At 46.8% G+C, this 27,449-nt stretch overlaps 2 protein-coding genes across 5 annotated transcripts; one reads left to right on the top strand and one right to left on the bottom strand.

Moving 5' to 3' along the window:
• Nucleotides 1–276: 276 nt before the first annotated feature.
• LOC120028603 (rab5 GDP/GTP exchange factor-like) lies at nt 277–9,811 on the bottom strand. 4 transcript variants are annotated; one of them, XM_038973813.1, is made up of 9 exons: nt 9,693–9,811; nt 8,476–8,678; nt 7,967–8,142; nt 3,393–3,562; nt 3,084–3,165; nt 2,756–2,888; nt 2,559–2,650; nt 2,176–2,432; nt 277–2,043 (listed from the first exon to the last, which is right to left on the bottom strand). In XM_038973813.1, the coding sequence occupies exons 2-9, from the start codon at nt 8,652–8,654 to the stop codon at nt 1,642–1,644; spliced, it is 1,491 nt and encodes a 496-aa protein (XP_038829741.1). In that variant the 5' UTR covers nt 8,655–8,678; nt 9,693–9,811; the 3' UTR covers nt 277–1,641. The 4 variants fall into 4 exon arrangements, with proteins under 4 accessions (XP_038829741.1, XP_038829742.1, XP_038829743.1 ...); XM_038973814.1 differs by having other exon boundaries at nt 8,476–8,704; nt 9,693–9,792; XM_038973815.1 differs by lacking the exons at nt 7,967–8,142; nt 8,476–8,678; nt 9,693–9,811 and adding an exon at nt 5,453–5,487.
• A 547-nt stretch (nt 9,812–10,358) lies between these two features.
• LOC120029080 (caspase-1-like) lies at nt 10,359–20,267 on the top strand. Its single transcript, XM_038974385.1, has 8 exons — nt 10,359–10,541; nt 17,544–17,828; nt 17,963–18,072; nt 18,510–18,686; nt 18,790–19,030; nt 19,131–19,259; nt 19,343–19,452; nt 19,573–20,267. The coding sequence occupies exons 1-8, from the start codon at nt 10,535–10,537 to the stop codon at nt 19,663–19,665; spliced, it is 1,152 nt and encodes a 383-aa protein (XP_038830313.1). The 5' UTR covers nt 10,359–10,534; the 3' UTR covers nt 19,666–20,267.
• The last annotated feature ends 7,182 nt before the right edge of the window (nt 20,268–27,449 follow it).

The raw sequence follows: 27,449 nt of genomic DNA, 5'->3' as shown, positions 1-27,449 counted from the left end.
CACACACACACACACACAATCCATGTCTTAAGGCTTAAACATCTTTCTTTAACCGGTCTCCTCCCCTTCATCTACACTGATTGAAGTGGATTTAACAGGTGACATAAACAAGGGATCATCGCTTTCACCTGGTCATTTAGTCATGGAAAGAGCAGGTGTTCTTAATGTTTTGTACACTGTGTACATTGCAAACACACCTTTGCTTTCTCTACTTTTTTCTCTACTTACCCTAGATAGTCATGTTACAGTGGTGACAAAGCCTTCTAGACACAGAACAGCTTTTGAGTTATTTTATTCATCAACACAACAAACCCATGGACACTATAAAACAAAACTGTCTCAATAAGTTACATTAAAATACAAGACAATGTTGAGTTACTCCTTCAACATACAAAGACAAACCTACAAGGTTGTACAGATGTGTGTGTGATATATATATTTTTTTAACATTGCTTTCAAAAATACCTAATCATTGATTGCTGTGTGGTATCCAATGCCTAGTTATTTCAGTTAGTGTTTAAATTGGATTGAATGGATTTTGGCAACCAGCATTTGTACAGCATTTGTACACTGTTCTGATAGTTACAAATGTAATAAAATGAAACATGATTAAAGAACAGAAAATATATAGGTAGTATGTAAATGGACCTTTCTGTTGCATCAAAGATACTACTCATTCAACTCAATGTCTACTGTTCCTTCATATATCTGACCGCGAATGAATGGTTACTACATGGAGCTGAGATCAACATTGTTATGGCTATTCTGTTTGGCAACATTTACCCACAAAACATTTGTACAAATAATATACACCACTGTAAAATAATATAAAGAACTTACTAAAAGTACTCTTAGATATAACCATTCTAAATATGCACCCTTTCTGTTCTTCTGAAGAAGCAGCTGTTCAGCAGTCAAATAAGGTCAAACAAGAGAGAAGTGACTGTTAGTATCTCCTATACTCTGAATTGCAAATCACGTATTTCTTACAGACAAAATGTAAACTTTGAGCTACAGTATCAATTTAGCCATTTTAATAGGCTTAAGTCATTATCCCCTCTCAGAAGACTATAGCCTGAATAATAGAAAAATAAAAGAACTTCCTCAAACTGAGCGCATGACTGAACAGGTTTGGCAGGGAAATGAAACTATACACACACACATATATATATATACTTATTTATAAACATCTTAAGGGGAAATTTGGTCGTGGTCACATACACTCACGTGCCCCCAACAGATCCCTCTCGCTTGGGTTTCTGTACTCTGACTTGGATTCAGTCAGGAGGAGTAATATAGGGGACAAAGGAGGGCAAGATCAATGATCTGTGTCCCAATACTCTTAAAGTTTCCTTTCCTCATCTCCTTTCCTTCATGACCATGGATGAAGGCAATATGCCTGCAACCCATCTTGTCCTCTTACCAATCAGTGGGGAAGACAGACCGAGAAAGTTGGCTATTTAAGAGTACTGGGGTTCAGGCGACTGCAAGCATCTATTTTAAGTGTGCATACAATGGGGAGGGTTGGAGTTATATTTCTTGGATCCATTAGAGGGAACCTATATGTGCATAAGGACAGGAGACACTTTCCAGGGTAGAGAGAGAGAGTAACAAGTCCAAAGGGGGGGGGGGGGGGGGGGGTCAGCCGGCAAACAACTGGGGTTGGAGAGGAGAAGGCAGGTGGTCGTTTTCCACGTTGTCAGCATCTATGGCAGAAGAGGCGGTGGGGGAAGCGGCGGGGTGCATTTCCAGGGGGAACCTCTCCAACACATCCTGCACTTTGTGCTCTACCCCATCCCTCCAGTCGATGAGGTCACTCTCCAGGCGGCGAGCCCCCTCCATGACGCGTTCCTGCCTCACGCCCAGCCCCGTCAGTAGGTCCAGACTCTCGTTCATCTGGCTGAAAGCAGCACTACAGGCGGGGGAGGTGGCAGCCTGGGGACGCTGGGGAGACACCTGGCCTGACATGTAGAGCTCAAACTCCTCAACGCTCAGGTTCAGAGACTGGCCATCCAGCTTCTCTATGAAGGCCACCGCACAGCACTGCAGAGAGAGAGAGGAGAGAGACAGAGGGGAATTAGGGGGAAATCAGAAAATACATTCTTAATATGTGTAAATTGAGTTTGTTTGGTACAGCTCGTCTGTCTGTTTGCTTTGTCGACACAGCCCTCTCACCAGGTTGGTAAAGTAGTACCCGTCTTCTCCGCTCATGAGGCGGCTAGGGTTACAGAAGCGGGTGATGTACTGGATGTTGGACTGCAGTCGCGGAGGGTTGGCCTTCAGGACGATGTAGATGAGGGTGGGCAGGAAGTCATCAGCAGATGCCGCCTCCTTCTTGGTGGTATTGATGGCATTGAAGATGTGCTTACTGCAGCGTGTGATGCAGGTCAGCTTGTCCCTGGGCACACGCTTCGAGTCCATCTCGATCACGTCTACAGGATGTCAGGGTGGAACAGAGTGGTAGTTAATGTGCTATGATGACATTCTACATCACATGCATGTTCATTCAATGTTTGTCTCTCTTTGTAAAAAACAAATTAATACATTGTAAGTCTGACCTGTGATGGCTTTGACCACATTATCAGACACCTCTGGAATCTCCTCATCCACAGGGACACACAGCATCTCAATGGTGACCCAATGCAAGGCCCTGCAACCCACCCACCCCCAACCACTTTAGTGAACAGATGTACAAGGAGGCATACAGCAGCTTCAATACTCAAACTCAGTACCATATCAGTTTCAATGTCTTTACCTGATTCTTTTTTGAATGGCCAGGTCTTTCTTCTCATCGTCTGTGGTCTCAGGACAGAAGACCTCCTCGTAGAGACGTGTCATCATGTACCTCTCTACCTCGTCCATCACACTCTCTACGCGCTCCGACGACCCTGGAGTCAACACGGACAGACGGGAAAACAGCAAATGTGAGTCATTCAAGGCCTACCTATAGGAGAGCTCTCTGAAAGAAACGTGTGTTCCTTCTCCTTCATTGTCACCAGCAACTTTATCATCAAGCCCCTACTTCAAAATATCCTTAATGTTCCAGTATTAGAGTAGTAGAGGTGAGGAAAGGAAAGGTGTACCTTTGAAGTGTGTGTGCAGGCGGTCTGAAAGGTTCTGGTAGAAGTCTTGAACGCACTCAGACAGCTCATCAGCACCCAGGTCCTGGGGAACAAGCTCACTATTAGCTCGAAGGGATTGTCGTACATTTTCATTCATTTCAAGGGTGAGTTCATTTGTTTATTCACTCAATGCTCTAGAGTAACCTCAGCGTTTGTCTTTGTCATCCTTCTTCTTCTACGACGAGGAAGTGATATGGTCCAAATAGAGGTAACCCCCATTAGGCTCTCCACATTCAGAAGCCCCTGGTGGTATTGTGGTGTACTACTCACCCTCTTGTAGGCCATGCTCTCTGTGAAGGCTCTGCACTGTTTGAAGATCTCCCTGCCAGGTTTCAGTGTCTTAAGGAAGTCGATGAACTCTCGTGTGGTGCGGTCCGTCTCTAAGGGCTTGCGGCTCACTGAGGGGCTGGGGGTCGACAGGGCCTCACCAGGGACGGATTCTGGGAGGGGGGAGGATACATAAACTCAGCAAAAAAGAAACATCCTCTCACTGTCAACTGCGTTTATTTTCAGCAAACCTAACATTTGTAAATATTAGTACGAACATAAGATTCAACAACGGAGACATAAACTGAACAAGTTCCACAGACATGTGACTAACAAATGGCATAATGTGTCCCTGAACAAAGGGGGGGGGGGGGGTCAAAATAAAAGTAACAGTCAGTATCTGGTGTGGCCACCAGCTGCATTAAGTACTGCAGTGCATCTCCTCCTTGTGGACTGCACCAGATTTGCCAGTTCTTACTGAGAGATGTTACCCCACTCTTCCACCAAGGCACCTGCAAGTTCCTGGACATTTCTGGGGGGAATGGCCCTAGCCCTCACCCTCCGATCCAACAGGTCCCAGATGTGATCAATGGGATTGAGATCCGGGCTCTTTGCTGGCCATGGCAGAACACTGACATTCCTGTCTTGCAGGAAATCACACACAGGACGTGCATGCTCATTAATTGTTATGGCTCATTGAACAAGCATGGGAAACAGTGTTTAAACTCTTTACAATGAAGATCTGTGAAGTTATTTGGATTTTTACGAATTATCTTTGAAAGAAAGGGTCCTGAAAAAGGGACATTTCTTTTTTTGCTGAGTTTATAATGGAGGGAATGATATACCTGTGTATGTACAATATTCCTTAGGTGCTTGATATAAAGTAGAGAAAAACAAGGATGGGCTTTCTATTCATCTCATCCTTGACCAGCACAGCTTGCAGAGTTGTGATTTCACACAACATCCTTCTGCAATTTGTGTTTAGCTAGTTACTTTCTGCTACGCATCAAATAAACAGTTCAACATGAATTACATCAACCATGGCTTGTCCTGTATTATCTGAACAGTACTGTCTTAAAACCCTCTAGAGTCTAAGCCGGGGGAAGGGTTCTAAACTAACATGTGGACTTGTTTTAAGATGGTCATACCAACAATTATTTAGCGTATTGATTTTACCCTTAAGGTATCAAAATAATAATAATTATTATATATTTTTGTTTTGATACCTTAAGGGTAAAATCAATACGCTAAATAATTGTAGTCCCCATATTGGGGACGGTCAGATGCCAAGCAGTTGTCAGTGATCAGGCCTACCACCGTTGTGTCATCTGCCAACTTAATGCTGGTTTAAAAACTTCTTACGGCTGCGATCCCATTAACGGGATCGATATGACAACAGCCAGTGAAAGTGCAAGGTGCCAAATTCAAAACAACAGAAATCCCATAATTCAAATTCCTCAAACATACAAGTATTTCACACCATTTTAAAGATACACTTCTTGTTAATCCCACCACAGTATCCGATTTCAAATAGGCTTTACAGCGAAAGCACCACAAACGATTATGTTAGGTCAGAGCCAAGTCACAGAAAAACACAGCCATTTTTCCAGCCAAAGAGAGGAGTCACAAAAATCAGAAATAGATATAAAATTCATCACTAACCTTTGATGATCTTCATCAGATGAATACTCATAGGACTTCATGTTACACAATACATGTATGTTTTGTTCGATAAAGTTCATATTTATATAAAAAAATATCAGTATACATTGGCGCGTTATGTTCAGTAGTTCCAAAACATCCGGTGATTTTGCAGAGAGCCACATCAATTTACAGAAATACTCATAATAAACATTGCTAAAAGATACAACTGTTATGCATGGAATTTTAGATCCACTTCTCCTTAATGCAACCGCTGTGTCAGATTTCAAAAAAGCTCTATGGAAAAAGCAAACCATGCAATAATCTGAGTACGGCGCTCAGAGCCCAAACAAGCCAAAAAGATATCCGCCATATTGTGCAGTCAACAGAAGTCAGAAATAACATTAGAAATATTCACTTACGTTTGATTATCTTCATCAGAATGCACTCCCAGGAATCCCAGTTCCACAATAAAGGTTTGTTTTGTTCGACAATGTCCATCATTTATGTCCAAATAGCTCCTTTTGTTAGCGCGTTTGGTAAACAAATCCAAACTCACGAAGCGCGTTCACTAGGAGCAGACGAAAAGTCAAGAAGTTCCGTTACAGTCCGTAGAAACATGTCAAACAAAGTATAGAATCAATCTTTAGGATGTTCTTAACATAAATCTTCAATAATGTCCCAACCGGAGAATTCCTTTGTCTTCAGAAATGCAATGGAACTCAAGCTAACTCTCACATGAACGAGCGTGGCCAGCTCGTGGCTCTCTGGCAGACCTCTGACTCATTCCCCTCTCATTCGGCCCCCCTTCACAGTAGAAGCATCAAACAAAGACTTCTAAAGACTGTTGACATCTAGTGGAAGCCTTAGGAAGTGCAACATGACCAATATCCCACTGTATCTTCAATAGGGAATGAGTTGAAAAACGACCAACCTCAGATTTCCCACTTCCTGGTTGGATTTCTTCTCAGGTTTTTGCACTCACAGACATCATTCAAACAGTTTTAGAAACTTCAGAGTGTTTTCTAACCAAATATACTAATAATGTGCATATATTAGCAACTGGGCCTGAGTAGCAGGCAGTTTACTCTGGGCACCGTATTCATCCAAGCTACTCAATACTGCCCCCAGCCATAAGAAGTTAATGATGGTATTGTGAGTCGTTCGCATCTACAGGGCGATATACATTTAGACAGGTTACCTTGGCGTTCTTGGGCACAGGGACTATGGTGGTTTGCTTGAAACATGTACAGTGCCTTCAGAAAGTATTCACACCCCTTGACTTTTTACACATTTTGTTGTGTTACAGCCTGAATTTAAAATGGATTAAATTGAGATCTTTTGTCACTGGCCTACACAAAATAACCCATAATTTCAAAGTGGAAATATGTTTTTTGCAACTTTTACAAATTCATTAAAAATGAAAAGCTGAAATGTCTTGAGTCATTAAGTATTCAACCCCTTTGTTATGACAAGCTTAAATAAGTAGAAATTTGCTTAACATGTCACATAATAAGTTGCATGAACTCACTTTGTGTGCAATAATAGTGTTTAAGATGATTTTACCCCAAAAATACAATTATTTGTAGATCACTCAGTCGTGCAACGCATTTCAAACACAGAATCAACCACAAAGACCAGGGAGGTTTTCCAATGCCTCGCAAAGAAAAGAACCTACTAGTAGATAGGTAAAATAAATAAATAAATTGAATATACCTTTGAGCATTGTGAAGTTATTAATTACACTTTGGATGGTGTATCAATACACCCAGTCACTACAAAGATACAGTTGTCCTTCCTACCTTCCTGCCGGAGTCAAAGGAAACCGCTCAGGGATTTCACCATTTAAATGCTGTGACAGGAGAAAACTGAAGATGGCTCAACAACATTGTAGTTACTCCACAATACTAACCTAAATGACAGAGTGTAAAGATGGAAGCCTGTACAGAATACAAATATTCCAAAACATGCATCCTGTCTGCATCATGGCACTGAAGTAAAACTGTTAGAGGCAAATCCAATGCAACACATTACTGAGTACCACTCTCCATATTTTTAAGCATAGTGGTGGCTGCATCATGTTATAGGTATGCTTGTAATCGTTAAAGACTGGGTTGTTTTTCAGAATAAAAAAAAGAATCAGACTGGAGCTAAGCACAGGCAAAATCCTATAGGAAAACCTGGTTCAGTCTGCTTCCCACCAGACACTGGGAGATGAATTCACCTTTCAGCAGGACAATAACCTAAAACATAAGGACAAATCTACAATGGAGATGCGCACCAAGAAGACAGTGAATGTTCCTGAGTGGTCGAGTTATAGTTCACTTAAATCTGCTTGAAAATCTATGGCAAGATTTGAAAATTGTTGTCTAGCGATGATCAACAACCAATTTGACAGAGCTTGAAGAAATTTGAAAAAAAATAAATGGGCAAATATTGTACAATCTAGGTGTGCAAAGCTCTTAGAGACTTACCCAGAAAGTCTCTAAAATGTATTGACTCAGGGGTGTGAATACTTATATAAATGAGATACTTCTGTATTTCATTATCAATACATTGAACATATGTTTTTCACTTTATCATTATGGGGTATTGTGTAGATGGGTAAGAAAAATCATATTTAATAAATGTTGAATTCAGGCTGTAACACAGCAAAATGTGGAATAAGTCAAGGGGTATGAATCCTTTCTGAAGGTACTGTAGGTATTAGACTGGGTCAGGGAGAGGTTGAAAATCTAAGGAATTCTAGCTGGATGCCCCATGTGACCTCCTCCACAGTGACTGGGGGGAGAGAGTGGTAGTGGAGCAGAATTCTGAAAGAGGAACTGTACACCAACATTATTAGGAGGGAAGGTAGTTTTGGTTTGGATCTGCTCATACCTCAAGTAATGGTAGAGAAAACACTATAAACCCTATCTCAAAAACTTGGACCCTACCTTTCTTGGGCGGTGTCTTTGCTGAGGGAGTGAAAAACTTAGTCATCGTGTTGACTTTACGTGACTTCTCCTTGGTTTTCCTCTCTTCAAACTTGCTGAAGGTTGCGATGGCAGGCTGGGGCTGGGCTGCCCCCTGGTGGTTGTTAGCGTACACTGCCTCCTCCTCCTTCTGTAACCTGGGATACAGAACAGGCATTGCTGTTACTACCACATGATCAATACTTCAGACAGACAGAAAAAATGTCAGAGATCAACAAGGCAAGACTCGTTTCAACTAATGACAGACAGTAACATGACACTGTTCCATTTGCTTCTGTGAAAATGTTTTTTTGACCAATGATCAAAAGTTACAGCTGCATTTTGTTATTGTTTTGTTTTCGACTGCACCCCTCAATTTTATGCGGGGCATTCAGTTTGCCACAGGGCTCCTAGATTTAAAATCGAGTGCTACCTCCGCCCAACAGCTGGGGGTTGATGCAAAACAAGTTTGCTCAGATAGACAACCACACCTCTCTGCCAGTGCATGATCCTCCTGGATCTGTTTGTGTCTGGTTTGTTGGTACTCCTCCCGCCAGCACTTGGAGCAGAGGCCCTGCCAGGCCGCATTGCCATAGAAACCACATCCCTTCGTACACAGCAGCTCTGACTGGTCCACATGGATCCCACGACGTTCCGACCGGTGGCTCATCCCTCACAGCTAGCGTGGATACGGCTGGGAATAACAGGAAAAAGACAAGACTGTGAATGGTAGAAAGATCCGCAGTCAGAAGTAGGCCTACATCAAACTTGATGGCTATTTTTTATTTATCAGGACTTTGACAAAGTTGAATGCCTACACACTATGGGTCACATTCAGGTTGAGGTATTTGATAAAAATGTATGTTTAATAGAGGTAGCTAGCATAATGACACATTTCAATCCACACACTGAAAATCTTAGTGAATTCCTGTCAAAATATGATTTCATATGGCAGTGTTTACACACCTTTACCACCGTAACATTAAGTTCAACACAGTGGACATCTGACAAGAGTTTGAACCCCTAAGAATCTGCCTATCTGCCCATTTCTGATGATTTTGACTCCCGACTCACATTGGGAATGCATGATACGAAAATCAACACAGGAGGAATTTAATGGATGACCACAAACACTGGTGAAAATGTTTATGGCCTTCTAGCTGTGTCAAATCCCAATAGTGTAGCTGCCCTGCACTTGACTTTGTTTGAAGCCACATTACAACGTTACTAACGTTAGTAGCTAGCCATCCTGATTTATAAACACGCTAGTTAGCTACTTTACTATCAAATATTTGTATAACTAACCCTACTACTGTGTACTATACTGTATAGCTGCAAGCAATGCAATGGGCTTAGCTAAACTATAACTAGCTTGCTAACATTAGCTAGCTCTAAATTCACGAAAAACTCGACACAATGACATGACAAAGCTAGCTAGGCTTCTTCTGGTAGCTAAATATTAACAGTAAACTTAGCTACAAAAATACCATAATTAAGTATTCTACAATGGACGCACTAGACCACTGGGTCCTTACCAGAGTAGAGATACATTGAACTAGGGTTTGGCTCACACTACTAGAAGCTAACATTAGCTAGCTAGCTAGTTTGCACTTGCAGTTGACGTTAGCTAGCTAGGGTGACAGTAATTCCAGACCCAACAAAATTGACAAACAATTTCGTTAGCTAAAAACATTCTGCGACTCCTTACCTTTTCAGAAAGATTATTGAGTGTAGATATATGTCGTTTTTTTATGCAGCCATTGACACCATCTGCTACCCACCCGTCTGACAGACTAGTTTGTTTACGTAGTCACCCTTCTTCCTCGTTAGTCGATATCCAATAGCGCGCTCTTGAGACCATTTCAGACAGTCCTGTGCAACACTATATTCTTTCAAATGGGAAATTATTAAAATTTTATTAATTTTATAAGGGGTTCTTATTCAGAGCGATTTACAGTTAGTGTATGAATCTTAAGGCAGCTAGATATGGACAACCACATATCACATTTATAGTAAGTAGCTATATAATAAAGTATTGATGTCAGACGTTTTCGGAAGATGGGCAGGGACTCAGCTGTCCTGACTACTGGGTCCTGACAAATTATGTGTATAAACCCTGGATGAGTGACAGGGGGGCGCTGTATTGAAGCCACCGCGCAGCCATCCTGGCACTCCTCCTCAATTGTAAAAAATATTTTGGAAGCTACAGTACAGAAATGCACATTTCCTTTCTTGTAAATCAGAAAAATACAACATATTTTTCAATGCATATCACAGTCCAACAAACCTGTTAAGTAAATATATGCACCAAGCCAGCCAATCAGGTTACTGTATAAAATATACGGGAAGTTGCTAAGACTTTTTATGACTCCAGTAGCCTAGGTTGAAAAGCATTTGGGATGATCGAGTATCATCAAGAGAACGCCTAGGCATATCTTTATTCTATGCGAAATAGGCATATCTGTATTCTATGCGAAATAGGCATACCTTTATTCTATGCGAAATAGCTAGCAGAAAGAAGAGAATAGCTTCATCCACCTCATCTAAGGAATGGCAGGTAAATAATAAAAACGTATATGTACAAACATTATCGGCTATTTTGCTTAGGTACAATTTGTTTTTAACAAACATTGTATTTATGGTAATACTCTGACAAATATAAATATGAAGAATATTGCAATATTTCTGTTGGAATTCTGGTCTATTTTTTCCCACTTCGACAGCATGCATACTTTCACTTTCGCTATAGGCGTCAAACTCAAGACTGACTGGTGCAAGCAAAATGCACGGTCGATCCCCCGTTTTTTCTATCTGGAGCAGTTGATTTGATAACAATGTGTGTAAATTTGCTCTGGCCATCTACTCCGATTTCAGAGCGCTCTCGTCTTTGTCTGCCAGAGCGCAGAATAACTGACGAATTTACGAACGCTCAACACGCTTTGAATATGCTGGGAGTCAGTAAACGTCGGCAAGCTAGCTAACTTTAGCCAGTTAGCTAGGGTGCTTGACTGCCATTGTGAGGTCAGAACGCTCGGATCAACCCTACTCCTTGGCCTGAGCGAAACGCTCTGGGTTTACGAACGGACAATCTGACAACTCTCTGATATTTACGAACGTCCAGAGCGCAGTCTGAACGCACTCTGGCACTCCAGATTGACTTTACGAACACACCCCAAGTAAGACACGAACCAAAATATTGTAGCGACCCGCACAGACAGCTGTGTGTTATGTGTTAGGCTAGTAGGTGGTTGTGTTCGCGGGGTCCGACATGTCAGTCAACCTGCTATCTGCCAATCACGGGAATGCCTGGAATGTTCTGATGCCGGGCATCCTGGCGGTTGGCGGAGTGGCGTGGAGGGGGGTTGGGCAGGGGGATGGAGCATTGGAAGTTAAGACCAGGTTTTGCCTTTGTTCTCTCTCTTACGTCTGGGCTTCACAAGAGAAGGTCACGATTGGCTTGTGGGTTATCTTTCATTTATTTGGCGTGGGCTACGGCCAAACAGTAGCCTGTGTAAAGTTGGTTTAATAAACCGTCCATTCGTAAACTCAATCCTCTGTCTGGACAGTCGTTCTTTTATGATCTAGTCAGGTCATTACATTGGTGTCAGAAGTAAAAACGTTGATAAAAGTTTGCCAGCTAGCTAGCTGACTTCTGTGGCTAGCTACCGTAGGTGAGAACGGGGGTTGAAAATGCTTCGAGGGAATCCGAAAGTGAAGGTGGAGGTAGGGGACGATTATGGCCAAGGAGATACGTGTGAATGGACGTCGGAGGTTCTGGCTGAGGAGATCGCCAGGGCGTTGGAGCGCAGAGGCCGCTTGAGGGAGGACGCTAGAGTGATGGCGGCTGAAGCGGGCATGAGCGCCTCGTCGACTGTGTTTCGCGCGGATTCTGGTGGGCGGGCCGAAGTGGTGACGTCGACGCGGCGGGACGAGGAATCTGGGGCTCAGGATGTAAACAAACATGGCGGCGCCCAGTTCCCGGCTGCGTCCGTATCTGTTAAGACCCCGAAGTATTCCGGTAAGGCGGATTGGGAAGCTTTTCATGCTCAGTTTGAACTGTTAGCTCATTTTAGGGGGTGGTCGGATGAAGAAAGGGCACTGCAGTTGGCTTTATGCCTCACGGATGAAGCTCTGGCCTGTTTGATATTGATTAGCCCCGAGGACAGACATGATTATGGCGCTTTAGTGGGAGCACTGAGGAGGCGCTATGGACAGTGTGTACAGCCCGGGCTACTGCGCTCCGAACTGAGTAATAGACGCAGGCAGCCTGGAGAGCCTCTACGGGTGTTAGCTAATGACATTGAGAGCCTCTCTCGGCGGGCATATGCTCACATGCCCCCCTCCGTGCAGAGCGAGCTAGCACGGGACCAGTTCATACAGGCGCTCTCTCCTACGGAGCTGCGCATACAGACCCAGCTGGCTCATCCTGAGTCATTGCAGATAGCCTTGGAGATGGCTTTGGAGAGGGAGCTGGTGTGGGCTGGGACTTCAGCTGGGGCTTTGGTGGGGGTGCAGGGAGACACACCCTCTGTGCGAGCTGGGGGGCAGAGCAGCCCGGAGCCGGAAAAGCCTGCATGGGTGGCTGAAATGACAGAACTCATTCGTGCTGTGTCGCTACAGGCGGCACAAAACACACACCCTGGTCCCAGGGTCTGCTGGGGTTGTGGCCAGCCAGGCCATCTGCGCCGAAATTGCCCCATGTCCCCCAGAGCTCAGGGAAACGGCTCGGGGTCCGCATAGACCGGGTAGTGCGGACCCCTGGCTTTCTATCCCAACCACCATCATCTTCAGGAGGAGCCCACCGGCACAGACGGGGAAGCAAGGCTCCACTTCCCCCAGAAGCAGACGAGAGCAAGCGAATGGAGCCTGTTGTTGTGGTGGGCCGGACCTGTGTTGGGGACTTTTGTCATGTCCCTGTCACTGTGGAGGGTGTGCCCTGCTCCGCCCTGGTGGACACTGGGTCCACAGTAACCCTGGTGAGGCCAGATATTGTGCCAGGTTGGACTCAGTGTGAGCCTACAACTGTGCAGCTCCGCACAGTCACAGGTGAGCTGGCACCCATGAAAGGGAAGGGAATAATGACTCTGACAGTAGGGGGCAGGACTGTGCGTCATCCTGTGTGGGTGGCGGCTGTGCAGGACCCTTGTATCCTGGGGTTGGACTTTCTTAGGAGCACAGGCTGCCAGTTAGACCTAAATAGGGGCACACTGAGCTTCCAGGGAGGGCCGGAAGTCACCATGGCCCCCCCTAATGTCACATTCACTCAACCCAACAAACCCTTTACTCCAACAGTTAAAGCAGCAGAGACTCATGGCTGCCCCCCCTCCCCCACAGCTGTGTGTGACTTTTCCCCAGCCCCCCTGTCACCTACTGCGGTGTGTTACATTCCCCCAGCTACCTCCATGACACAGCCCTCTGTGAGCCCAGGCCGCGCCCCCCCAGCCCAGCTACCCCAGATGGGAGAGGAGAGGACACTGTCTGCAGTGAGGGAGATATGGGGGAGGAACTGTGTTGGTCTTGACCCCGAGCAGCAGGAACGGTTGTGGCAGTTGCTGTTTGAATTCAGAGACAGCTTTGCGCTGAGTGAGGAAGAGGTGGGTCAGACTCATCTGGTGCAGCATGAGATCGACACAGGTGATGCTCGACCCATCAAGATGCGTCCCCGCCGTATCCCGCTGGCACGCCAGGAGGCGGCAGACAAGGCTGTGTTGGAGATGCAGCGGGCAGACTTCATTGAGCCCTCAGACAGCCCCTGGGCGGCGCCAGTCGTCATGGTTCCGAAGAAGGGGGGCAAGCTGAGGTTCTGTGCGGACTACAGGCGGCTGAATGAGGTAACCAGGAAGGACTCATACCCCATACCACGTATCGATGAGTCGCTGGACCTGGTTAGGGGGTCCTCCTGGTTCTCCTCACTAGACCTCCGCAGTGGCTACTGGCAGGTGCCCCTCTCCCCAGAGGCCAGAGCCAAAACTGCATTCTCCACTAACAGAGGACACTGGCAGTTCAAGGTCCTGTGCTTTGGCCTGTGCAACGCTCCAGCTACTTTTGAGCGTTTGATGGACAGGGTGCTGGATGGCATCCCCAGACAGCAGTGTCTGGTATACCTTGATGACATCCTGGCCCATGGCAGCTCCTTCCAGTCAGCCCTGGGGGCGCTACGGCGTGTGCTGGAGAGGGTGGCTGCCGCAGGTCTGAAGCTCCACCCCGAGAAGTGCCACTTCATGAGGAGAGAGGTGTCCTTCTTGGGCCACCGAGTGGGGAAGGAGGGGATCAGCACCATGGAGGACAAGGTAGGGGCTGTCAGAGACTGGCCCACCCCCACCGACCAGCGTCAGCTGAAGAGCTTCCTGGGCCTGGCCTCGTACTACAGGAGGTTTGTACGGGGCTTCTCAAGCGTTGCTGCTCCACTGAACCGCCTGCTGCCGAAGGACAAAGCTTTCACTTGGACAGTGGAGTGTGAGGAGGCGTTCAACACCCTCAAACGTGCACTGATCGAGGCCCCCGTGCTCGCCCCCCCTGACCTCACCTTGCCCTTTATCCTGGACACAGACGCGAGCAATGTGGGCATGGGTGGGGTGCTGGCCCAGGTGGGGCCAGCGGGGGAGAGAGTGGTGGCGTACTTCAGCAAAACATTTGACAAACATGAGCGCCGCTACTGTGTCACCCGGCGGGAGCTCTTGGCTGTTGTGGCTTCCGTCAAACACTTCAAGTACTACCTGGGTGGTCTGCCCTTTACTGTAAGGACTGACCACTCTGCTCTCCAGTGGCTCATGTCTTTCAGAGAGCCAGAGGGGCAGGTGGCACGCTGGTTGGAGGAGCTTCAGCCGTATGACTTCACAGTGGTGCACAGGGCAGGGGCACGCCACTCCAACGCCGACGCCATGTCCCGTCGGCCCTGTACTGCAGACGGCTGCCGCCACTGCGAACGGAGAGAGGGACGGGAGAGAGAGCTGTGTGCAGAGGGGGTCTGTGCCACAGTGTGTCGGGCGAGCGGGCCTGTCTGCTGTGAGCTGCAGACTGTCGACGTGGCTGAATGGCGGCAGCAGCAGGGACGGGACACAGATCTACAGCCAGTGCTAGAGTGGGTAGAGGCGCAGGTGAGGCCACCATGGGAAGAGGTGACAGCGCTCTCACTCGCGACCAAAGGGTTGTGGTCAAAGTTTGAGAGACTGCGGCTGGCTGATGGCGTGCTACAGCGGGCATGGAAGGAGTCAGCTACGGGAGAGGAGAGGTGGCAGGTGGTGGTCCCAAAAGCATTGCGGGAGGCTGTGCTCCAGAGTACTCATGGCGGGGTGGGGACTGGACACTTTGGGGTCACAAAAACACTGCGCCGTCTCCGTCAGGGCTTCTACTGGGGGCAGCACAAGAGGGATGTGGAGGACTTTTGTCGCCGCTGTGACAACTGCACAGCGAGAAAGGGCCCCCCAGGCCGCTCTCATGCTCAGCTCCAACAGTTCCCAGTGGGGGCTCCCATGGAGAGGGTGGGAGTGGATGTAGTTGGGCCGTTCCCCACCACAGACAGTGGAAACCGCTGGGTGCTCACGGCCATGGACTATTTCACAAAATGGCCCGAGGCCTATGCTCTGCCTGACCAGGAGGCAGAGACCATCGTCGACGCCCTGACAGCGGGGATGTTCAGCAGGTTTGGAGCTGCAGAGTCCATCCACAGCGACCAGGGCAGAAACTTTGAGTCCCGTGTGTTCGCCACCATGTGTGAGAGGCTGGGTATGCACAAGACCCGCACTACTCCTCTCCATCCTCAAAGTGATGGCCTTGTAGAGCGCTTCAATAAAACGCTTGGACAGCAGCTGGCCATCGTCTCTTCCAAACACCAGTGTGACTGGGACAAGCACCTGCCTATGGTCCTCATGGCATGCCGCTCCGCTGTCCAAGACTCCACCTCCTGCACGCCTGCCCTCCTCATGCTGGGGAGAGAGATCCGCACCCCTGCGGAGATGGCGTTTGGTCGGCCCCTGGATAGCCCTCATGTTCCCCCGGGGCCGGAGTATGCCCGGAGACTCCAGGACCGCCTGGAGACAGCCCACACCTTCGCCAGAGAGCAGCTGGTGAATGCAGGTGTGAGGCAGAAGAGGAACTATGACGTGCACACCCGGGGAAGGCACTTTGTGGCTGGGGAGCTGGTCTGGGTCTACAGCCCGCTAAGGAAAAAAGGCAGATGCCCCAAGTTGGACAGTCACTGGGTGGGACCCTGCAGTGTCCTGGAGAGGGTAGGGGAGGTTGTTTACCGGGTGCAGCTTCCTCCCAGGGGGAGAAAGGTGGCACTGCACCGGGACAGGTTAGCCCCATATAGAGGGGCCTCTTCTCCCCAAACCCCAGGAACCCCCACAATTCCCCTCTCTGGCAATGCCATTCTCCAGGCACCCACCCCCAGGTGCTGCAGACAAGGCTCCAGACAGCCCACTCCCCCTGTCTCCCCCCCTGTGTCACCGCGTGGTTCCCCAGAGCCACGGACTGTATTACCCGTTCCCGCTTCCTTGTCCCCCATATCCCTGCCTTCATCCCCTGGTTCCCAGAGGGGCACTCTGCGACCATCACGGCCACGCAGGCAAAGGAGACCTCCGGGTCGCTTCAGAGACTTTGTTTGTTCCCTCGGGGACGAGGGACTTTGTGGTGGGGGGGCTGTGTAGCGACCCGCACAGACAGCTGTGTGTTATGTGTTAGGCTAGTAGGTGGTTGTGTTCGCGGGGTCCGACATGTCAGTCAACCTGCTATCTGCCAATCACGGGAATGCCTGGAATGTTCTGATGCCGGGCATCCTGGCGGTTGGCGGAGTGGCGTGGAGGGGGGTTGGGCAGGGGGATGGAGCATTGGAAGTTAAGACCAGGTTTTGCCTTTGTTCTCTCTCTTACGTCTGGGCTTCACAAGAGAAGGTCACGATTGGCTTGTGGGTTATCTTTCATTTATTTGGCGTGGGCTACGGCCAAACAGTAGCCTGTGTAAAGTTGGTTTAATAAACCGTCCATTCGTAAACTCAATCCTCTGTCTGGACAGTCGTTCTTTTATGATCTAGTCAGGTCATTACAATATTATAAAAAACAGTATGCATCATTAAAGAGACAAACTGAAGTTGCTACATCAATTGTTAGACTTTTAAATTAATGATAAACACATTGATTCTTGAATTTTTTTAACTTATAGATGACTCATGAGCTTAGTTCAACCATCATACTCATCAAAATATAAGCTTGGTTTATTAATTTGTTTGTAAACAATGTAATTGGCAACAAACACTGTATAGCCTCAAAACATGGTTAAACTATCATGTTGATATCATGGATGGTCAGTGTTTGCATCCATAGCTCTGTCCATGAGTTTGAGAGTGGTTACGTTTCTCCAGCCTCATCCCTCAGTTGTTTACCAAATCAGTGGCGGGGTGTCCACTTTGTTATTGTTCGAGCTGCAGATTGTCCCTTTAAAGGATTAATTTAAATTTAGAATACACTGTATGCTCATTTACAAAGCAGATGCATAAGACTTAGACATCACTCCAACAATGACTAAATTGTAGCTCTGATTAAATCCTATTTACTTTCACCAGACAAGGTGCTCTCCAATGCTCGGAAGACATTCATAGACAGTGTGACGAAGCCAGTGATCAAGCAGCTCCTGGATGACCTTTTGGAGGACAAGGTGCTGAACGATGAAGAGACAGAATCAGTGACGGAGGAGAACAGCACTAGGGCAGAGCAGGCACGATGCCTTATCGATATGGTGCGGAAGAAAGGGAGCAAAGCCAGTGAGAAGATGATTGCCAGAATTCAGGAGAGAGATCCTGTACTTTATGACAAAATGAGTCTGCCCCCCAGGCAGCCTGCCCAGATGAGTGAGTGAAACTGATACACCATTCAGTTACGTCTGTCACAGTCCCAAACTTCTCTTAGACTTGATAAGAGTTAGTAAGAACTTAACAGATACTGTAAATGTAATGTAATGTAACATGCTGTATTTTCCCTGCAGCACCATCATCGCCCCAGTTATCACAGCAGGAGGAGCACCAGGTGTCCTCTGACCTCATCCCCAGCACAAAGGACTTTAAGAAGGACATTCTTCAGAGGAAGGGTAGCGAGGTTCGACCTCTACTTGGTTGTCAAAGGATAGATCAGTGTACATGTATCGGTTTTCTGAGTGCCCCAATAGAATTAGCTTCTGAGTTTATAGTTCTCCTATTAGACCAGTAAGCTTGCTGATGAACCCCTTGGGTTACCGGTGTCATAGTTTAGGAAACACAGTTACTCTAAAGTCTTAAAAAAATTAAAAAATAATAATAATCTAGGTGTGAAAGTATAGTCCTGCAGTGTAAACAAACCATCAAAGTTTCAACTTGTAATTTCACAAACTGCAATAACTGTGTAACAATGTGTACCTACACTGTTATTACACAGTGGTTTTAGCACAACTTGTAAATTGGGACCAATTTCCACACATATTTTGACTGAGTAGAATTGTTGCTAGGCTATATTACTGTTAAATAACCTTTGCACCTGTCATTGCTTTGCTCGATCAGATTTACCTTCCAAGGGATAAGTCTGGTCGGAAGCGTCTGGCCCTGCTCATAAACAACGTGGAGTTTGATGATAAGAACATGCTGAGACGAGGGGCAGAGAAGGATGAGGAGAATGTGGAGAGGCTTCTCAGGGATCTGGGATATGATGTGGTGAAACACAGAAACCTGTCTGGACAGGTAAACAGAGGGAGGAAACATCTGTCCTGCTTCTAGAAGAATCTTTACATGTTTCCTTAGTCTATGGTTTTTCTCCTCTGTGACTGACAGTATGCTCTTGCAGGAGATGGACGAGGCTGTGAAAGCGTTCTCTAAACGTGAGGAACACTTATTTTCGGACAGCGTCTTCGTGGTGATGATGTCTCATGGGGAGCTGGGAGCCATCATGGGTGTCCATTACAAGGAAGGGGACCCTAATCTTGACATCTTCCCCATCAACAACATCTTCACACACCTGAACACAGAGAACTGCAAAGCACTGATTAACAAACCCAAAGTCATCCTCATCCAGGCCTGCAGGGGAGGTGAGTCTTTCTTAAAAATACACATTTCCGAAATGTATGTAAGTAAACCTTTTGTACAGGCATCACCTTCATATTAAAGAGGATTTGCATGTTGTTTCAGGCAAGGATGGGTCTGTTTGGGTCAGTGACACAGTGCCTGGGTCCAGCCTTGACCAGGGGTTAGAGAGTGACTCAATCAGGAGGGAGCACAAAGAGAAGGACTTCATCTCCCTCCTGTCCTGCACACCAGGTTAGTGTGTCATACATTCTCAGGCATTATATTGTTTGTAAATCACTGTGAGTAAACCCTCGTTACATTACCTCCGCTTTCAGATACTGTGTCCTACAGAGATCCAAAGATGGGCACCTTTTTTGTCCAACACATCATGAAGACATTCAACACCTATGCATGTGATGATCATATAGAAGAATTGTTCAGGAAGGCAAGTATCTGGAAACAGAACAGATAACATTGTTCTTTCCTTATTCCACTGTATAGAATGATTGATTAGCTTTGATTTACTTTGAGCCACAATAACAGATTTGTTTTTTCTTCCATACAGGTCATGGGACGCTTTGAAGATTTCCCCAGACAGATGCCGACCAAAGACAGAGCCACTCTAACAAAGCACTTCTACCTCTTCCCAGGCCTCTGAGAAGTTGTGATGATTGATTAATTGTACTGTAATCACAATGGAGGAATAAGGGAGGAGCATATTTTCTGTTATTTTGTATGAAAGTGTTTGGTATACACTCCTTTTAAGATCATCACCAGTATGTTTTAAATGTATACCTATGATGAACCTTTTAACATTATTTTATCTACAAATAATTTATAATCTGCAAATTATAATATCCTCCTGTAGAGCTACTGGGTAGCCTATGTAGTCTTGTTCCAGCCCTGCTCTAACACACCTGATTCGGCTAATCAACATAAAGATGTGTTAGCGGTGTGTTAGAGCAGAGCTGGAACAAAAATGTATTGGGTACTAGGTTACCCAGTAACTCTCCAGGAGGAAGATTGGCCACTCCTGTTTTAACATTTGGAAGATAAGTAAAATAAGTCTCTTTGACAAAAGCAGTATTTGCCGAAAATAAATATCTCACTGCACTCAAAAACATGTAATACATTTAACAGATGTGATGTGCCTTTGGCTAAAAATGAAAATTAACTTAATTTTGCCTATCCACTATTGTTATCAGGAATCAAGGTAAGACCAAGATGCAGACTGTCGAAGTAACAATGTTTATTGTGGCAATGGGCAGGCAAAGACAGGTCAAGGCAGGCAGAGGTCGAAAATCCAGGGTAAGGTAAAGGTACAGGATGGCAGGCGGACTCAGGGTCAGGGACAGGCAGAGTTCAGTGATCCAGAGGTGGAGCAAAGGTACAGGACGGCAGACAGGCTCAGGGTCAGGCAGAGAGGTTAGGCGGGAGGGTACAGGGTCAGGACAGGCAAAGGTCAAAAACCAGGAGGACGAGGAAAGAGGCTGGGAACGATAGGAGCTGACAGGAAAAACGCTGGTTAGCTTGAACGAACAAGACGAACTGGCAACAAACAGACAGAGAAAACAGGTATAAATACACAGGGGATAATAGGGAAGATGGGCAACACCTGGAGGGGGGTGGAGACGGACACAAACAGATCAAGGTGAAACAGGTCAGGGCGTGACAATTGTGAGGCAGTGAGCAAGTTTGCCTATTTGTATTTGCATTTATTAAGGATCCACATTAGCAGCTACTCTTCCTGGGGTCCAGCAACATTAAGGCAGTTATATACAGTTTAAAATATTACATGACATTACATTTCATAACACTTTACCCAATACATTTAGTGTGTTCCCTCAGGCCACTACTACACAATCACATATTTACAATACAACATCCTTGTGTACGTGTGTGTAGAGTGCATGTCTTATCATGTGAATGTTATTTCGGTAAGGAGAAGTAGAGTTTTTAAAACCACAGATGAGGTCTAAACTAATGACTTATCTCCATCATAAAAAGTTTTTTAAATGACTAGCAGGCCTGTTCAAGCGGTGTTGTCTACACCTGTGTGCTACTTGGTATAAACTACAGTAGATTGGTATGGTAGGGTTACCAGTGGCCAATTTGGCATAACTGATCGGCACCCAGGCTCTGTAATTTTTTTATTCTTTAAATGTTTTGTTTTTATTTTTATTAGAAATTCAGTTTAGGTTCAGTTAGTTTTCAAACCTGATTTGCTAGTTTTTATTTAGTTTGAGTTGTAGAAAACTATTTATATTTGATTTTTATATGATTTCGTTTCAGTTTTAGTGTTAGAGACAGAAAGCATGCGTAGGATGCTAGAAGCCGTTTGTGTTGTATCGTTTTTTGTGTTGTTTTTTTTTATCTCGCTTCTTGCGACTGGGGGGCAGTGATACATAAAGTGATGGGTCAGGTCGCAGGTTAGGTCAGGGTTTCCCAAGGGGTGCACGTTTTGGTTTTTGCCCTAGCACTACACAGCTGATTCAAATAATCAACTCATCATCAAGGCTTTGCCCTAACAATTGTGTAGTGTTATGGCAAAAACTAAACATGCACCCCTCAGGGTACCGAGGACCAAGTTTGGGAAGCACGGGGTTAGGATAAAATTATAAAGTCAATCTCAATGTGATTTGGATTTTAAAGGAATAGTGCCGAGACTGGTGCAAAAAACATGGTATTAGGAAATTCTTTCTCACCCTTATGTTTACATCAAATGAATGTAGGTCTACATGTGTCACACCCTGATCTGTTTCACATGTCTTTGTGATTGTCTCCACCCCGCCTCCAGGTATCGCCCATCTTCCCCATTATCCCCTGTGTATTTATACCTGTTTTCTCTGTTTGTCTGTTGCCAGTTTGTTTTGTTTCGCCAAGCCTACCAGCGTTTTTCCCTCTATTCCTGTCTCTCGATTGTTCCTGTTTTCTAGTTTTCCCGGTTTTGACCTTTTCTGCCTGCCCTGAGCCTGCCTACCGTCCTGTACCTTTGCCCCACCTATCTGGATTACTGACCTCTGCCTACCCTTGACCTGTCTTTTGCCTGCCCCTGTTGGATTAATATACTGTTGTTAATTCAACGTTGTCTGCATCTGGGTCTTACCTTGAAACGTGATAACATGTAAGAAGAATAAAGTTTCAAAAAACATATCCCACTGGGCAAGAACTGGTTGAATCAACATTGTTTCCAAGTCATTCAAAAAAATCTGTGATTATGTGGAAAGCTGATTAGATTTACAAAAGCGGGGACCGAAAGACTGAAAAACAGCTTGTATCTCACGGCCATCAGACTGTTAAATAGCCATCACTAGCACAGAGAGGCTGCTGCCTACACACAGACTTGAAATCATTGGCCACTTTAATAATGTCACTTTAATAATGTTTACATATCTTGCATTACTCATCTCATATATATATTTTTGTTCCAAGGTGGCATAGCAGTCAGACGTCTTTTGTCCTCGTCTTGTCGTGTCCCGTGTATATACACTGCTCAAAAAAATGAAGGGAACACTTAAACAACACAATGTAACTCCAAGTCAATCACACTTCTGTGAAATCAAACTGTCCACTTAGGAAGCAACACTGATTGACAATAAATTTCACATGCTGTTGTGCAAATGGAATAGACAAAAGGTGGAAATTATAGGCAATTAGCAAGACACCCCCAATAAAGGAGTGATTCTGCAGGTGGTGACCACAGACCACTTCTCAGTTCCTATGCTTCCTGGCTGATGTTTTGGTCACCTTTGAATGCTGGCGGTGCTCTCACTCTAGTGGTAGCATGAGACGGAGTCTACAACCCACACAAGTGGCTCAGGTAGTGCAGCTCATCCAGGATGGCACATCAATGCGAATGGAATAGACTTTTTGTCTATTCCATTTGCACAACAGCATGTGAAATTTATTGTTATTCAGTGTTGCTTCCTAAGTGGACAGTTTGATTTCACAGAAGTGTGATTGACTTGGAGTTACATTGTGTTGTTTAAGTGTTCCCTTTATTTTTTTGAGCAGTGTATATAAAGTGTACATCAGGCTGTACTGAGTGAATAAACTAAGAACTGTTAAGTAAATTACAACTAATTCTCAAAATCTGGGTAGACGCCGAGCCTTGCGTTGTACACGCGCCGCCATTCTATCAGGGGCGATTGGGAAAAGCTGTTCAAAAGAGGACATTGTATTATCATTTTTTTGTACTCCCTGACGAAGGCCATGCAGCCGAAACACAGCAGAGTTTTAAAACTTTTTTTCCATTGAACATGCCATACAAATAAAGGCATTTTAATTAATTATATAAAGAGTGCCTTGGTCCCCCTTTATTTTTGATGACAGACAATGTCCTCTCCATTTCCCCACACTCTCCACTGGATCCACGTCTCACCTAAAAGCAGGCGTCACAGACACCGGGAATCTTTCAACTTCAACTGCTCCACTTCAACACTTAATGCCACCCCTGTTATCACTCCTTTCAATGGCGCCCTGCTCCGGAGAGCAAAGTAAGTCATAATTCTTGTCCGAGTTAACTTCACCAACTCAACAGTCCCCAACCTCTTCTCGACCCAACCTGACACCACATATGATTCAGCCAAAATGCAAGGATCCATTATCTCCACAAATCTCACTTCCACTGGGCCAGAATCATCCCTATCATCCTTGGGACGAGGCCAGAACTCTGTGTTCCTCACCGCAGGTACTTCATCCTCACTCTCGACAGGTTCCATCTCTGAACTACTGGAGCATGTATGCCTCTTTTTGCACTTGACACCAACATTCCTCACCACACTGCTTCCCTCTACACTCAACTTTTCCTCACCGGGAATCTTCAACTTCAGTTGACCCTCAACACTTTTCACCACTCCAGTTATATCTCCTTCCAACGGTGCCCTGCTCTGGAGAGGAAAGCAAGTCATAGTTCTTGTCCTCAGTCACGTGATATGGAGTGCATTCTCCCTCTGGACGGCAGAAATGCAAAAAATATACGTGATTCCACTTCGAGTTACTTTCTTCGACCCAACATTCCCCAACCTCTTCTCCCCCCAACCTGACACCACATATGGATCTGCCAAAAGGCAAGGATCAATTCTCTCCAAAAATATCATTCCCACTGGGTCAGAATCGTCTTTGTCATCATCAGGATGATCACACATGCCACCGCAGTTAATTCATCCTCACTGTCATCATGTTCAATTTCCTTCTGTAGCTCCTCCAAAAGTTATGTGTGATCCACCATTTCATATTTACTCAAAACAAGTTCCACTTTTCTCCTTTTTTTCCCCCTTGTCCGCCATCTACTCCATCAGATCTTCCACAAGGCTTGTCCATTTCATATTTACTTATATGTTCCACTTTTCTCATTTTTTTCCTGTCCGCCATCTCACCCATACCTCATGCCCACACCGGCAGCCTTCAATGACCCAAAGACAAAAATCTGTCTGCAGCAAACTTCCTACAGATGTAGGATCTTCATTTGATCACCCTGTTGCAGGAGAACTTTCCTCTAATGCAGGAAATGTCGAACTTGTAATGTATTTGAAGTTTAAAAAGACTTCAGAAGTTTGTAATTTCCACTTAGAAATTTCAGACTTGATTTCCTCTTACGGAAATTGTATCAACCCTTACAAAATGTCCAATAATTAAAATCCACATAATTATTCACATTTCCTGTTGCTGCAGGATTATTTTCCTGCTGAGGCAAACTGGCTCAAATTAAGATCCTACATTTGTAGTTCAACTGATGGGCCATCAGCTCATATCAGCTAGTCAACTCAGCCAGGGAAACACAAATGAATGTTTTTCACTGTAACGATTGTTCTCCTCCTCGTCTGAGGAGGAGCATGGATCGGACCAAACGCAGCTTGTGGAGAATACATGGTTGATTTATTTTAAAGAAGACAAAACGAAGAACACTGACAAACTATACAAAACAACAAACGATGTCAACAGACCTGAACATGTGAACTTACATATAACGAAGAACGCACAAACAGGTACAGACTAAACAAACGAAACAGTCCCGTGTGGTACAAACACTGACACGGAAGACAATCACCCACAAACAAACGGTGTGAACAGCCTACCTTAATATGGTTCTCAATCAGAGGAAACGTCAAACACCTGCCCCTGATTGAGAACCATATCAGGCTAATTAAACATGAACCCAACATAGAAACACATAACATAGAATGGCCACCCAGCTCACGTCCTGACCAACTAAACAAAGACAAAACAAAGGAAATAAGGTCAGGAACGTGACAGTACTCCCCCCCCCCCCCCCCAAGGTGCGGACTCCGGCCGCAAAACCTTAACCTATAGGGGAGGGTTTGGGTGGGCATCTGTCCACGGTGGCGGTTCTGGCTCTGGGCGTGGTCCCCACCCTACCATAGTTAATCCCCGCTTCCGTGGCCTCCTTTTAATGTCGACCCTCCATATAAACCCCACCGGACTGAGGGGCAGCAGCGGACTGAGGGGCAGCTCCGGACTGAGGGGCAGCTCCGGACTGAGGGGCAGCTCCGGACTGAGGGGCAGCACCGGACTGAGGGGCAGCACCGGACTGAGGGGCAGCACCGGACTGAGGGGCAGCTCCGGACTGAGGGGCAGCTCCGGACTGAGGGGCAGCTCCGGACTGAGGGGCAGCTGGCTGACGGCTCTGGCTGGTCATGGCTGGCTGACGGCTCTGGCTGGTCATGGCAGCCTGACGGCTCTGGCTGGTCATGGCCGGCTGACGGCTCTGGCTGGTCATGGCCGGCTGACGGCTCTGGCTGGTCATGGCCGGTGGACGGCTCTGGCTGGTCATGGCTGGCGGACGGCTCTGGCTGCTCCTGTCTGGCGGACGGCTCTGGCTTGTCCTGTCTGGCGGACGGCTCTGGCTGCTCCTGTCTGGCGGACGGCTCTGGCTGCTCCTGCCTAGCGGATGGCTCTGGCTGCTCCTGACTGACGGACGGCTCTAGCGGCTCGGGACAGACGGGCAGCTCTGACAGCTCGGGACAGACGGGCAGCTCTGACGGCTCGGGACAGACGGGCAGCTCTGACGGCTCGGGACAGACGGGCAGCTCTGACGGCTCGGGACAGACGGGCAGCTCTGACGGCTCGGGACAGACGGGCAGTTCAGACGGCGCTGGGCAGACGGATAGCGCAGGCGGCTCTGGGCAGACGGATAACGCAGGCGGCTCTGGGCAGACGGGCAGTGCAGGCGGCACTGGGCAGACGGCAGACTCTGGCCGGCTGAGGCGCACAGTAGGCCTGGTGCGTGGTGCCGGAACTGGTGGTACCGGGCTAAGGACACGCACCTTAAGGCTAGTGCGGGGAGCAGCAACAGGGTGCACAGGAGGCTTGGTGCGTGGTGTTGGCACTGGTGGTACTGGGCTGGGGCGGGGAGGTGGCGCCGGATATACCGGGCCGTGCAGGCGTACTGGCTCCCTTGAGCACTGAGCCTGCCCAACCTTACCTGGTTGAATGCTCCCCGTAGCCCGACCAGTGCGGGGAGGTGGAATAACCCGCACTGGGCTGTGTTGGCGAACCGGGGACACCATGCGTAAGGCTGGTGCCTTGTATGCCGGCCCGAGGAGACGCACTGGAGACCAGACGCGTTGAGCCGGCTTCATGGCAACTGGCTCAATGCCCAATCTAGCCCTACCAGTGCGGGGAGGTGGAATAACCCGCACCGGGCTAAGCACACGTACAGGAGACACCGTGCGCTCTAGCGCATAACACGGTGTCTGCCCGTACTCTCGCTCTCCACGGTAAGCACGGGGAGTTGGCGCAGGTCTCCTACCTGACTTCGCCACACTTCGTTGTATCCCCCCCCAAGAAATTTTTGGGCTTGACTCACAGGCTTCCAGCCTCGCTTCCGTGCTGCCTCCTCATACCACCGCCTCTCGGCTTTAGCTGCCTCCAGCTCTTCACGAGGGCGGCGATATTCTCCAGGTTGTGCCCAGGGTCCCTTACCGTCCAGAATTTCCTCCCATGTCCAGAAATCCTGCAATCGCTGCCGCTGCTTTTTCCCACGCTGCTTGGTCCTTGATTGGTGGGTGATTCTGTAACGATTGTTCTCCTCCTCGTCTGAGGAGGAGCATGGATCGGACCAAACGCAGCTTGTGGAGAATACATGTTTGATTTATTTTAAAGAAGACGAAACGAAGAACACTGACAAACTATACAAAACAACAAACGACGTCAACAGACCTGAACATGTGAACTTACATATAACGAAGAACGCACGAACATGTACAGACTAAACAAACGAAACAGTCCCGTGTGGTACAAACACTGACACGGAAGACAATCACCCACAAACAAACGGTGTGAACAGCCTACCTTAATATGGTTCTCAATCAGAGGAAACGCCAAACACCTGCCCCTGATTGAGAACCATATCAGGCTAATTAAACATGAACCCAACATAGAAACACATAACATAGAATGGCCACCCAGCTCACGTCCTGA

The sequence above is a fragment of the Salvelinus namaycush genome, chromosome 34 (assembly GCF_016432855.1).
Source record: "Salvelinus namaycush isolate Seneca chromosome 34, SaNama_1.0, whole genome shotgun sequence".
NCBI classification, from domain to species: Eukaryota; Metazoa; Chordata; class Actinopteri; order Salmoniformes; family Salmonidae; genus Salvelinus; species Salvelinus namaycush.
Note: the sequence above shows the minus strand (reverse complement) of the source record. Positions and strands in the feature narration are given on the sequence as shown.